The following is a 14150-nucleotide window of genomic DNA, read 5'->3' on the forward strand; positions in this document are numbered from 1 at the left end:
ACATATGCATATTGTTTATAACTTTGATAAAACGCTTATAGATAAGTATAAAAATATTTTAACAATAATCCATATCCTAAAATTAATTGGAATTTTTTTATTTTTTATTCGGCAAAATAAAAATAAACAAAACAATGGCCTTAGGAAGCCTTGAACCCAGGACCAACCGAAGCAAACTTGCACGCGCTAATCAACTTGCTAGTAGAGAGGTTCAATAGCACTAGACAACACACACAAGTTATACCTTCTAAACCCTACCGCCAAAGACTATGGCGGTAGGGTATTTTCAACATCAAACGAATGTGACGGCATAGTCAAGTACTATCGCCACAACCCTTGACGGTAGGCTGTGTTACCCTACTGTTAAGGACGATGGCGGTAGGAAAATGATCAGATGACGATTTTTTCTCGAACCGGGGTCAAATCATGCTGAAGTTTAAAAAAAAGGTCAAATCAGTGAATTCAGCCGCACATGTACACTACTCCTACAACAGTGGCGGTATTCTAAAACAGTGGTGGTATTTATTTTTAAAAGGACGCATATAAAGATGTATGCACCCCCCATAAATTTGTTTGCAGATTAAGAAAATGATATGTGCAGTACTGTTGAAAGTTGAAAGTACTACGGATTTACTCGGACCCGTATAAGCATACAGTGTGGGGCAATATTTACAGTGGTTCTTTTGTGCAGAAGAAACGGAATACGTACGTCCCAGGCGCCGACACACTAGCTAGCGGGCGCCGACGGTGACGGGGTTGCAGACGAACACCGGCCAATCCGCGTACTTGCCCGCGGGCGCGGCGAGGAGGAGGTAGCCATTGCAGGCGTTGACGGGGCTGTAGGGGACGGCTAGATCCGTGATGCGGTCCATGGCTTTGCCGTGGTGGAGTTGAGAGGACGACCATGTCCAGGCCGATGCCCCTGACGCGGATCTCCAACACGCCCGTGGTGGACACAACGTGGGCGGCATGCCTGTGGAGGTAGACAAAGGACGGGTTGGTGAGGACGCGACGCCACTGCCACGAGACGCAGCGGCCTCGGGCCACGTCTCTCGTCGGAAACTAAAAGCCAGACTTAAACCAATTAAAATTTTGTGAAGATGGTTTCATGAAGATGGTAGATGGAAGAACGAGGAAACTAAAGCCAGACTTAAACCAATTAAAATTTCCAGCAACCATCACACTTAAACTATAACTAAAGTCAAACTATTATTTACATCGGTCACATAAATATTTCCATATTCATGAGTCCTCCTTCTCCACATGCATGAGTTGCGATGCCTCGGCAAGTTCATCTCTACCGAGTTCGGTGCTGAGTTTCCCTCTGAGTAACTTCGCATCTAGCAACTATCCCAACTCTTCTCACCGTCTCAAAATGTAGGTTCCATCCTTCGTTAGCGAAGCCTCGCTCACGCCGCTGCCCGCTGCTAGCCGTCCCAGGTCGATGAATTGTGGCTTTGGAGAACATGAAACACTTGTTGCTCGAACCATTCTTCTTCTTGTTGCCCTCAGAAGCCATGCTACGAGATGTTTTTCCTCTCAAATTCCTAGGAATTGCCCCACACTTCGCGAAGGGCTCGAGACGGGGTCTACAACAAGCGCCACTCTTTAAAAATATCAAAAATATTTATTTTACCGTTTATCTATCTCTATCAGATCTCAATAACCATGAAGGGATTGACAACCCCTTTATCGCATTGGATGCAAGTTGTTGATTGTTCGTGCAGGTATTCGGCGACTTGTGCTTTATCTCCTACTAGATTGATATCTTAGTTCTCAAACTGAGGAAAATACTTATCTGTACTTTGCTACATCACCCTTTTCTTTTCAAGAAAAAAATCAATGCAAGCTCAAGAAGTAGCAGTTAGTCCCAAAAAATGATATAAAGCTGCTATAAAATGATTGTAAAACATCTAAGAATGAAAATATAACATCATGAAAGAATCAAAAAATATAGATACGTTGGAGACGTATCAACAACCCACTCGACGTGTGAGCGAGATGACGACCCTGCCGGCCTGCTCCCTCCCGTGCGCCTCCCTAGTCTGCAGGCGATGGTGTAGCCTCCTCTCCGACCCTGCCTTCCGCCGCCGCTTCCGCATCCACCACACCACAGCCCTCCGCTCCTCGACTTCGTCAACGCGAACCAGGGCATCGCCTTCCAGACAGCCCTGGACACCCCCAACAGCCTTCCCGGCGGCCATTTCTCCCTCAAGCTCGACGACTGCTACAAGACCCTCGGATGGCGCCACGGCCTCACGCTCTTCTTCCTTTCGATCTTGATCCATGTCGTCGTGTGGGACCCGTCGCCGGCGTCCAGCACCGCCTGGCCGCCCCCCTCGATGTTTGTCTACCCATGGGCCATGGGCTGTCGAAGCATCAGAACAAAATGGACTCACGGGGGCTCGCACTGCCAGCGTCTCCAACTTCGCATCTTGCCTACTGGTTCGAGCCCACCGCCACTCCCCACAAGCGAGCTCTAGGGCGAGATGAGCAGCCGCCGCCGCCGCCACGCCCGCTCGCCGCCGGCCGCCGCCACGCCCGCTCGCCGCCGGCCGCGCCGCTGGACGACGACGACCTCCTCTCCGAGATCCTGCTCCGCCTCCCCCCGCAGCCCTCATCACTCCCGCGCGCATCCCTCGTCTGCAAGCGATGGCGCGGCCTCGTCTCCGACCCCGGCTTCTTCCGCCGCTTCCGCCTCCGCCACCGCCGCAACCCTCCTCTCCTCGGTTTCTTTGACAGATTTCTAGGTCAGAAGTTCCGGTCTACCCTGGAGGCCCCCAATTGTGTCCCTCCCGAGCGCTTCTCCTTGCAGCGCCACGAGGATGAAATGCGCTCCTTTTCCCATGGATGCCGCCATGGTCTCGTGCTCATCTCCCTTCTCAAGCGTCACCAGGTCCTGGTCTGGGATCCCGTCACCAGCGACCAGCACCGCATCCCCTTTCCCGCGCCGTTCGATACAGCCGTGGTCAACGCGGCGGTGCTTCGCGATGCGGGAGACGCCCAGCACTTCCAGGTGGTCTTGGCAGTGGCAGGCACCGATGCCGAACATCATAGACGAGCGCTCGCCTGTATTTACTCGTCAAAGACCGGCTTATGGGGGGATCTCGTCTCAACACCCATTCCATACCAGGCTAATGGGAACAGTATTCCCACATTGGTTTATACCGATGATGCTGTTCTGGATGGAGATTCCCTTTACTGGAAGCTTGTGGGGAATTTGATTGGAATTCTTGAGTTTGATCTGAAGAAGCAGACCCTAGCTGTGATACAGGTGCCAATGGACATCCTCAAAGGTAACAGCTTGCAGGTTATGCGGGCCGAGGGTGGTGGGCTTGGTTTCCTCTTCGTGTCAGACTCGGATTGCACCGCCCGGCTATGGAAGAGGAAGACCAATCGTCATGGTTTCGCTTCATGGGAGCTTGCAAGGAGTATTGATCTGGACAAGCTACTTTCCCTGGAACCAGAAGAGAAAGCCCCCCTAGTGATACTAGGGTATGCTGAACTGAATAATGTGGTGTTTCTGCAGACAGCTATCGGCGTCTTAATGGTCCAGCTTGAGTCACTGAAGTTCAAGAAGCTTTTTAAAACAATGACCTTTTCTCGCTATCATCCATTCGAAAGTGTCTACAGTGCAGGTAATAGCATGCCTTACATTGTGGGTACAACAAAACCAGGTTATTTTTTGATAATTGGCTGTTGAAATTATGTTCATATCATTTCTTGTTGAGCCAACAATTTTAGATAGTGTCATATCATTTGTTCCGTTTGCTGCTTGATGATCTCTGTATAGCGATGATGTTCTGTGGTACTCTGTTCTGAATACAAGATTGCCAAATTCTTTGTAGAATAATCGAACTAAATTTCATCATTGTCTGCCCATTGATAGGTGCAAGAATTGTATAATGGTAGTTTTAGTTCATACCTGCAGTGCCATTTTTCTTCAAGAGGAGATACACAATTTTTTGGAAGTTGACTACATGAAAAAACTGGCTCGAACCCTCTGGAGGCTTAAGCCTAGTTATATTTATTTCATTCTGTAGGCTATATCTGCTGATATTGCTAACAGTCTTAATAACCACTTGGTTTGAAAATTACGAATAATTGTTCATTTATCACTTCTAGGATTGTCCTCACTGGGGCAAGTCCATTTGTACCAGGAAAATAATAATAACCAGAGTTCATTTTTATCATTTTGTGCTAAATTTATCAAACTGAGTTATTTTTCTCGAAGTACAGCTATGGATTTATCTGTATACGTAGTTGATGCCTCCTTGTTTCTGTTTGTATTTCCTCCGATTGTCTTTGTGTTGTTTGTTTTGGGTTGGAGCCTAATCTCTCTTTTTGGTTTACTGATAACTGTTATTGGTTACAAAGTAGGGCTCTCATCATATGAGGTAGGAAATAGCAAAGCTTGATATCATATCATAAGAATAGGGGAGGAACTAAGCCACTAATACTTGGCGCCACATGACACATTGTTCGATTTCTTATGCTGTAGGAGCATGTATTACTGGTGGACACGCCAGGGCTGAGCTTATGCTCAATGCGTAAGATGATTGTCGGTTTACTAAAGCAGGTAAGCTTATCTTATACTGACATTCTGCCTCCTATCTACTGGTTGTGCTCTTTTGTTTGCCCTCCATTCTATCCGGCTCCTTTGCTTTCGGTTATACCTGTTTACTACTCTCCAAGTTCGTTTTGGTACTGTGGGCTCTTCTTTCTCTAGCTTCTCTCCATTGACTTATGACTTTGGACCCTTCCCCATTCCCTATTTGTGCCCCCTGAATATTGGAATGCTGTAATCTATGTTTTTAAGGCGACGCCTTACCGCCTTAGGGAGGGGGGGCGCTTTGGCGCCTAGGCGACGCCTAGGCGGGCGCTTTGGACGCCTAGGCGCCGATTTTCCAAAGCGGAGGGGGAGCGCTTCGACGCCTAGGCGTCGCCTAGGCGTCGCCTTAGGGACGCTTTAAAAACATAGGCTGTAATGCTAGGTAGTAATAAATGAAGCACTAGCCCCTTACTGTGCTTGGGGATATATTTCTGCTTTTGTTTACTCTCACGGAATTGCTTCAACTATTTTTTCCTGTGGTTATGGGTCTATCAAGTCCTAGTGTGATTTGCATGTTGTCTCGTCTATACAAGTACTCCCTCTGTAAAGAAATATAAGAGCATTTAGATCACTAAAGTAGTGGTTTAAACGCTCTTATATTTCTTTACGGAGGGAGTAATTGATAGCTAAAAACACATGAACATATCATTTCATAGTTCCTTTATTTATATGGATTTATTGTCAAGCCATTTCACATTGCTGGTTATTTTGGATTATTGTGATACCTGGTGAACAAATGATTGCGACAATACTTTGAAGAGTGTGTCTTCATTAAGTCTTATACTGCTGTTTATCGTTTTGCATGCAGTTATTCTAGTTTCATGGACGATTATTCTAGTGTTAGGTTGTTTTGTTAAACATTTTATTAGCATGCCACTTGCTGTCTACCGATTTGAATATATTGTAATTGGCCAGTGGCCAATATATGTAGTTATGCTTTGTGTGATGTGTAATTTTTTCAAATTTGGCCACCTGGACGTTTAATAGTCAATATCAAAATTACACGACTAATTCATCTTAAAAACTGCTTTAGTCATTAATAATATTTATGTCTTTTTACTAGCATTATTAATATAAGTGGCGGTGAAATTATTTCTTTGTCACAGATTACTTAAGGATATCTATATGGTTAGCAAAAAGAACGTTTTAGATAGGAAGATAGAGATGTGTTTTGTTAGGAAAGTTAGGATTCTATTGATAGCTTCAAGTTTAGCCTTCCCTGTAGATGTTAGGGCAACTAGTAACATTTAATCCTTGCACCCTGGTGGGCCAACCCTTCCTCCTTGGAGCTATACCCTCAACACTGTCACATTCATCGGTATTAGGACCCGTACCTATCTTAGCCTGTGACATGCTTGATGTTGTGCAGGGTAAAGAAAGAAGTATCAATTAGTAAGATGATATAAATGATCCCTTGCTTCTGGCTTGTACCACATAATTTTGTTGAAATTCTATTTGCTAGTGACTAGTTGAGCTCATACATTTCCAAAAAGTATGTATATGAGATAGGAGCTTTCCAACTCCATGAGCCCGTCATATACCCATTGTTCTCTTAGGCTCTACTCCAGACCAGTACCCCAAATACTTCTAATGTTAGAAGTTGAAGGTGTGCCATTATGTTACAAATGACCTATTAACTATTATTGTTCTCTCTTTCTAATGTTGTCTAATATAATAATATTGCTGAGATGGTTCACCTTTGGAACTCACAATTTCCACAGTGATGGTGAAACTAATGTTCACTGTTTCAATAGTTGTGAGAATAATTCCCAACGAATTTTCCCGTATTAATAGCAAAGAATTGTTTGACTAATGATATTTCTTGCTTTGCAGGTATCTATCTAGAGCTACATTCTGCTGTCTGAGATGCAGCAATGGGTTGTTTGGTGTTGATTCTTCCATTTTAGTGTGCAGCATGCACTGATTAACTGTGAAGTGCACTTGTAGGAATTGGTCCACCTATCTATTATCTAATTTCTGTAGACATTTGTCAGCTGGCTTGAAGGTTGAAGGCACAACGACTTGCTTCGGTTAATGAGTACTCACCATGTGGTTTCTTTAACCTGCTCTATGCTTTCCAAGCAAGCACGTTTTGGTGGGTTCACCTGTCAAATTATCTTTCATTGCATTTTAGTGGGCGCGCATGTGTTCGCGCTTTGATTTATCTTCCATGTTGCATCGGGCGTGGAGATTTTGGCACCTGGTTTCTGCCTATGTTCCAGCATGTGCCATCTTGTGTGTTCTGGTTGAATTTGTGTCTGATTCCGTTGCATCAGTCAGGCCTGGGAGTAGCTCCTGTGTGTTGAATTGTGCCTGCCTTATAGCATTGCTCTTTGCCAGTGCCTGCATAAATAGCTGGTGATTCAACCAGGGTCCGGTTTCATCGCTATATTTTGATTTTGGGCAAAGTTTGGATGAGCTATCTAACATTTGGATTCTTTTGAGAGTGTTTAAGATACAAGGCCTCACTTCCCAAAAAAGATGAATAATCTATCTGCTGTGATCAGGACAGCTATAGGCAATATTGGTTCGTTTGATGGTATGCTCTCTCAGACTGGGAAGCAAACCGCAAACAATTAGCAGCAGCTATGTAGAGGAAATTGAAAAATATTACACGTGATGGTTTCTGGTTTGTTCAAATGCAGTGCAGATTACTGTCAAGACCTAACTAGGATCTACGGGAAGGATCAAGTATTTGTGGACGAAAATTGTATTTTACTCTCTGAGATCCCCTTTTGTATTGATAAGTATAAGCTATATGAGTATGAGATAAGCCATTGAGGCAATCTTCTGGAGAAAGGAATGAATGACGATGACAGCCACACCCCGGCTGTAGTTATAGGGACAAATGACGATGACAGCCACACCCCGGCTGTAGTTATAGGGACAGCCTTTTAGCCGGCAAGACGGTGAAAGTAAACAGTAACGGTGGCTAACGGTATAGAAAAAGATCTAGGAGTGATCTTGATTGTTGATTGCGGCGAAGCTTTTTCTGAACATCTACAGTTAACTGAAACATGTCGATGCCTGACATTGCCCCCTTCTTGAGTTACGACGAGTCCTCACATCGTAGTTGATGCTGTTTGCCATGCTTGCATGGTTGTTTTGAAGAACTCTGGGAATGAATACTTGATAAATTCTGCATCTTTCTACGTAGCTTCTTCATCTGTCATGTTTTGCCACTGAATCAACCACTGTACCACTGGTAAGTTGCTGCGTGGTATCTGTCTGACTTGGAGAACTGCTGCTGGTCCCATCTTTAGTGTGCGGTCACTGTTAACCATTGGAAGCATTGGGCTAGGAATTGCCTTGCTGCCGATGTGCTTTTTAAGTTGACTGACATGAAAGACTGGATGAATCTGTACATCCTGAGGAAATTGGAGCTTGTATGTTGAGTTTCCCACCTTTTGAATGACGAGGAATGGACCATAATATTTGTTCTGAGGTTTAAGAGCATCTTTGAAGCCAAAAGCAGCCAATCAGTATGGGGCCATTTTTCAAATAGACCATATCTCCTACCGAAAAAGTTCTCTCCACTCCTTTTAGGTCTGCATACCTCTTCATCTTGTTTTGAGCTTTGCATAAATTATCCTTCAAGTGCTCCAACATCTATTGCTTGGAAGACAGAAAATCTTGTGCTTTCACATCATCAGGGCCAGGTATTGCTAGTTCTGAAATCAAGGGTGGGGGAAAACCATACAATGCTTGAAATGGAGATATTTTCAGAGCAGTGTGATATGTAGAGTTGTATTCAGCTAATGACAGCCAGGATAGCCACTTCTGGGGTTGATCAGTAGTCATGCATCTTAGATATGTTTCTAGACGCTGATTAACCCTCTTTGTTTGACCATCGGTTTGAGGGTGGTATAATGTACTGTACCTCAGTTCCACTTTTAAAGCAGCAAATATGTCCTTCCACAATTTGCTGGTGAAAATCCTATCCGTGTCAGATATGATCAACTTGGGGGGGGGGGGCATGCAACCTAATGATGTTGTCCATAAAAGCTTGAGCCACAGACAAAACTGAGTAGGGGTGAGATAGTGGAATGAAATGACTGTATTTGGTAAATCTGTCTACTACCACCATAATCACATCCTTGCCATTGGACTTGGGTAACCCTTCCACAAAGTCCATTGTGATATGTTGTCAAGCCATGTCTGCCACAGGTAAAGGATCAAGCAATCCAGGTTGCAAACAAGTTTCATGCTTTGCTCTCTGACATATAGGGCAAGCAGCAATGAAATTCTCTACATCACTCTTTAGGCCCTGTGTGACGCCCCCGATTAAATCGTACACTAATCATGCACGCAAATGTGTACGATCAAGATCAGGGACTCACGGAAAGATATCACAACACAACTCTAAAAGTAAAAATAAGTCATACAAGCATCATAATACAAGCCAGGGGCCTCGAGGGCTCGAATACAAGTGCTCGATCATAGACAAGTCAGCGGAAGCAACAATACCTGAGTACAGACATAAGTTAAACAAGTTTGCCTTAAAAAGGCTAGCACAAACCGGGATACATATCGAAAGAGGCGCATGCCTCCTGCCTGGGATCCTCCTAAACTACTCCTGGTCGTCGTCAGCGGCCTGCACGTAGTAGTAGGCTCCTCCAGTGTAGTAGTCGTCGTCGATGGTGGCGTCTGGCTCCTGGGCTCCATCATCTGGTTGCGACAACCAGGAAGAAAGGAAAGGGGGGAAAGGGGGAGAAAAGCAACCGTGAGTACTCATCCAAAGTACTCGCAAGCAAGGATCTACACTACATAGGCATGGGTATATGTGTAAAGAGGCAATATCGGTGGACTGAACTGCAGAATGCCAGAATAAGAGGGGGATAGCTAGTCCTATCGAAGACTACGCTTCTGGCAGCCTCCGTCTTGCAGCATGTAGAAGAGAGTAGATTGAAGTCCTCCAAGTAGCATCGCATAGCATAATCCTACCCGACGATCCTCCCCTCGTCGCCCTGTGGAAAAGCGATCACCGGGTTGTCTGTGGAACTTGTCTGGGTGTGTTTTATTAAGTATCCAATTCTAGTTGTCATAAGGTCAAGGTACAACTCTGGGTCGTCCTTTTACCGAGGGACACGACTATTCGAATAGATTAACTTCCCTGCAGGGGTGCACCACATAACCCAACACGCTCGATCCCATTTGGCCGGACACACTTTCCTGGGTCATGCCCGGCCTCGGAAGATCAACACGTTGCTGCCCCACCTAGGCCTAACAGAGAGGTCAGCACGCCGGTCTAACTCCTATGGCGCAAGGGTCTGGGTCCATCGCCCATTGCACACCTGCACGTTGCGTGGGTGGCCGAAAGCAGAACTAGCCCCCTTAATACAAGAGCAGGCTTACGTTCCAATCCGGCGCGCGCCGCTCAGTCGCTAACGTCTAGAAGGCTTCGGCTGATACCACGACGTCGAGTGCCCATATCTTTCCCGCATAGTTGGTTAGTGCGTATAGGCCAGTGGCCAGACTTAGATCAAATACCAAGATCTCGTTAAGCGTGTTATTATGAAGCAACCGCGAACGCCGACCAGGGCCAGGCCCACCTCTCGCCTAGGTGGTCTCAACCTGCCATGTCGCTCCGCCACAAAGATCCACACAGAGGGCCATCGGGACAAAGGTCCTTTCAGCCCCCAATCCGTGAATCACTCGCGGGTACTCTTCGAGCCAACCCGACTTTAGTCACCATCTGTATAGTATGTATATATGTATAGTATATACCCGTGATCACCTCCCGAGTGATCATGGCCTGATAGTATAGCAAGGCAGACTGACAAGAATGTAGGGCCACAAATGATAAACTAGCATCCTATACTAAGTATTTAGGATTGCAGGTAAGGTATCAACAGAGGTAGCAACAATGTTAGGCTATGCATCAGAATAGGATTTACGGAAAGCAGTAACATGCTACACTACTCTAATGCAAGCAGTATAGAGGAGAATAGGTGATATCTGGTGATCAAGGGGGGGGGGCTTGCCTGGTTGCTCTGGCAAGAAGGAGGGGTCGTCAACTCCGTAGTCGAACTGGGCAGCAGCCGCGTCGGTCTCGGGGTCTACCGGAAAGAAGTAACGGAGGGGGAACACAATAAATAACAGAGCAATCAAAGCATCACAAAGTGAGACGCGGCAATATGCGGTGCTAGAGGTGACTGTCGGTGTCAAAATCGGCGGATCTCGGGTAGGGGGTCCCGATCTGTGCGTCTAGGCGGATGGTAACAGGAGACGAGGGACACGATGTTTTTACCCAGGTTCGGGCTCTCTTGATGGAGGTAAAACCCTACGTCCTGCCTGATTAATATTGATGATGTGGGTTACAAGAGTAGATCTACCACGAGATCAAGGAGGCTAAACCCTAGAAGCTAGCCTATGGTATGATTGTTGTTCGTCCTATGGACTAAAGCCATCCGGTTTATATAGACGCCGGAGAGGGCTAGGTTACACAGAGTCGGTTACAATGGTAGGAGATCTACATATCCGTATCGCCAAGCTTGCCTTCCACGCTAAGGAAAGTCCCATCCGGACACGGGACGAAGTCTTCAATCTTGTATCTTCATAGTCTTGGAGTCCGGCCGATGATGGTAGTTCGGCTATCCGGACACCCCCTAGTCCGGGACTCCCTCAGTAGCCCCCGAACCAGGCTTCAATAACGACGAATCCGGCGCGTATGTTGTCTTCGGCGTTTGCAAGGCGGGTTCTTCTTCATGCTCCATGTGTTTGCCGGATAGTGTCCGGTTGCTTCATAAATGCTGCGCTCCTTGGCTTCCGCGTCCAATAATGGTCTTCTTCCACACGTCGCACGAATGCGAAAAGCCAGGGTATTTTTATGTTTTACCCCCTAGCTGCGCAAATAAGCTTCCTATAAGAGAGGCGAGGATCCAGATCCAAATCGCACCATCCTCCTTCCGCAAGCACTCATCGAGGCGCATCTGACACAAAACCCATTCCAACATGGACAGTCGACGCGGCTCCTCTTCTCGCGCCCCCAGCCCTAAGCCAGGAGATTGGAGGAGACGCTCAGTCCCGCACAGCGAGTTAGTAAAGCTCCAAGCAGAGGGATATCTTCCCCCGGCCTACATGGTTCCGGTTCGAGCCGGACTGGCCACCTACAAAGGTGGGAAGCAGGTGGAGAGCGCCCCCAATCCCTCCAAAGGAGAGAGGGTGTGCTTTGTCTCCTACTTAATAAGGGGACTCGGATTTCCTATACATCCGTTTCTCCGGGGGCTCCTGGAGTTCTACGGACTCCAGCTTCATTACCTTACACCTGCCTCCATTTTGCACATCGCGGGCTTCGTAGCTCTGTGTGAGCTGTTCTTGGGCATTGAGCCCCATTTTGCGTTGTTGAAGAGGCTGTTTTGCCTCGTACCCCATTCTCACGAGGGGTCGATATATCAAGTGGGCGGAGCCGAAATATGGCGCATCGCCGGGACCTGATACATGTCCGGGACCCCGAAGAAGATGTCCGAAGATTAGCCTTCGGAGTGGTTTTATATGGAGGACGCTCCGCTGCCGGATCCAGTCCGGATCGGCCTTCCGGAGTTCAGCAACACTCCCCTGAAGAAACGCCTAAGTTGGCGCCCACGGAGCCCTCGACGAGAAGATGATAGTAGCGTCCATTACTTGATGGGCCGGATACGGCTACTAGCCTATTCCGGATTAACCATGATCGGAGTCATGGCCACATGCATTATGCGTGGGGTGCAGCCGCTCCAATATAGGGGCCACCCCATGTGGGACTTCAACGGGGACGACGACGCCACCCGCTACGGCCGCAAGGGACCTGGCTCGGCCGACGATCTGGTGAAGATCCTGTTCAGCTTGTACAAGGGGGGAGAAGGAGGACTTCCTCCGCACGAATCCTCTGAACGGATTATCCATGAACAACCCTCGGAGCTGGGTAAGCGGTCGCATGCATATCTGAACCGTGCCTTTAAAGGCAATTGTCTTATTGTATGATTTTGACACAGGAACTGCGTCGGGATGTGGAGGGCATAAAAAGCCCAGCCCCACAACCCGAAGACCCGGAAAGGTCCCTTGATCCGGCCTCCGAAGAGGATCCGGACTTAGCGGTGGAACTGATCGACGGGGTGTACCACCAGCTCAGCATAGATAATGCTTTAGTCGCCATTATGGATGACTACCCCGGTTTGTGTCCGGCTTCCCCGGTGAGTACGACCGAAGTCCTAGCGCCGTTACTTCTTTAATGCTTAGTTCTGACCACCGTGCACCAATGGTGTTCGACAGGAAGCGCCTTTACAACAGGAAGTCGAGCCTGCGGCGATCGGCCAACAAGGATCAGTCCGGCCCAGCAGGCGGAAGAGGAGTGCGACGCGAACTGAAACGTCGCCGCAACGGTATGGAGCACCGCTGTTTTTTAAGGGAAGGATTCCCAGGAGGTATATTAATGCTCATAACTTTTTCAGAAAGAGCGCTCGCCGGACAGTGTCCGGAGAGGTTGCCAATCAAGCCCCCGCCAGCCATGCTCCAACGCATGGTCCGGAAGGGGAGGCGAATACAAGGCATGAGTCGGACGCTCCTCCGACGGAGGATGCCGACAGGCTGTCCGCCACCCGGTCTGAGGTGGAGAGCGCCATGAATCACAGGCGTCGCCGGACAGTTCTTCGTGACGCGTGTTTCTCCCCGGAGGCGTTAAATGCCTTTGATGCGGGAAACGCGCACCTCCGTGCCGCTCAAGATGGGTTAACTAGAGCCACGGAGCATTATGTGAAAGACATACGTGTAAGTAATTTTAATAGTTATATATGCCAGTAGCCCCCGAGACTTAAAACGGTTAAGATAACTGATTTAAGGATCAATTGTTATGCAGGATCTGACGGAGAAGAATACCCATCTGTCCCAGGAGCTCCAAGAGTGCAAGGCCCAACTTGAGGCCGCACTGGCCGCCATAGGGGGAGCCACAGAGACCCCCGCTGGTAAGACGTACTTTGAAAAGATAATCAATTAACAAAGTGCGGCGTGAATCTGACAATAATATTGCAGAGGGCGCCAGACTAGATCCGGACAAGCAACAACTACTGCGTCAGCTAAAGGCTTGCGAGAGGGTGCTTATGAAGGTGCAGCAGGAGAGAAAGAAGCTCCAAGATGCCCACACCCATCTAGGAGAAGAGCTGAAAGGTGTTCGGGCCCAGCTGTCTGGCTCCTTGAAGGAGAATCAGCGACTTCATCGCGGCATTTATAGTAAGTGCTTGAGCAAATTCCTTTGAAAAGAAGAATTCGGCGAGGAAGTCGTTTGACAGAAATATGTCTTTAGGTGTGCTCACAGGTCGCCCTGCGGAGGAAATGCCTGGGTCAACAGGTGACCAACTTCCCGAGCTGGTGCAATTGTTCGAACGTGTTCGGCAGACGATGAGTGGCGTCGTTCAGGCTTTATGGCCATCCGTCTCCCTACCCGAGGGCCTTGGTGAGCTTGCTGAGAAGCTCCAGGGAGCACGGCGACGCCTCCATTTGTGGAAGATATCGGCCTGCCGTCAGGGCGCCAGGGAGGCCTGGGCCATGGTGAAGACGCGCTACCCGA

The 14150-nt window shown here is 47.7% G+C and overlaps 1 protein-coding gene across 1 annotated transcript; it reads left to right on the forward strand.

The window, feature by feature from the left end:
* Positions 1–2547: 2547 nt before the first annotated feature.
* Positions 2548–6674, forward strand: LOC123133610 (F-box protein At5g03970; the record flags this gene model as incomplete). Its single annotated transcript, XM_044553066.1, is given in 3 exon segments — positions 2548–3638; positions 4502–4579; positions 6446–6674. Coding segments are annotated over 2 exon segments (1144 nt in total), but the record flags the coding sequence as incomplete, so codon positions are not given.
* Positions 6675–14150: the final 7476 nt, after the last annotated feature.

This window comes from Triticum aestivum, chromosome 6B, assembly GCF_018294505.1.
Source record: "Triticum aestivum cultivar Chinese Spring chromosome 6B, IWGSC CS RefSeq v2.1, whole genome shotgun sequence".
Lineage (NCBI taxonomy): Eukaryota > Viridiplantae > Streptophyta > Magnoliopsida > Poales > Poaceae > Triticum > Triticum aestivum.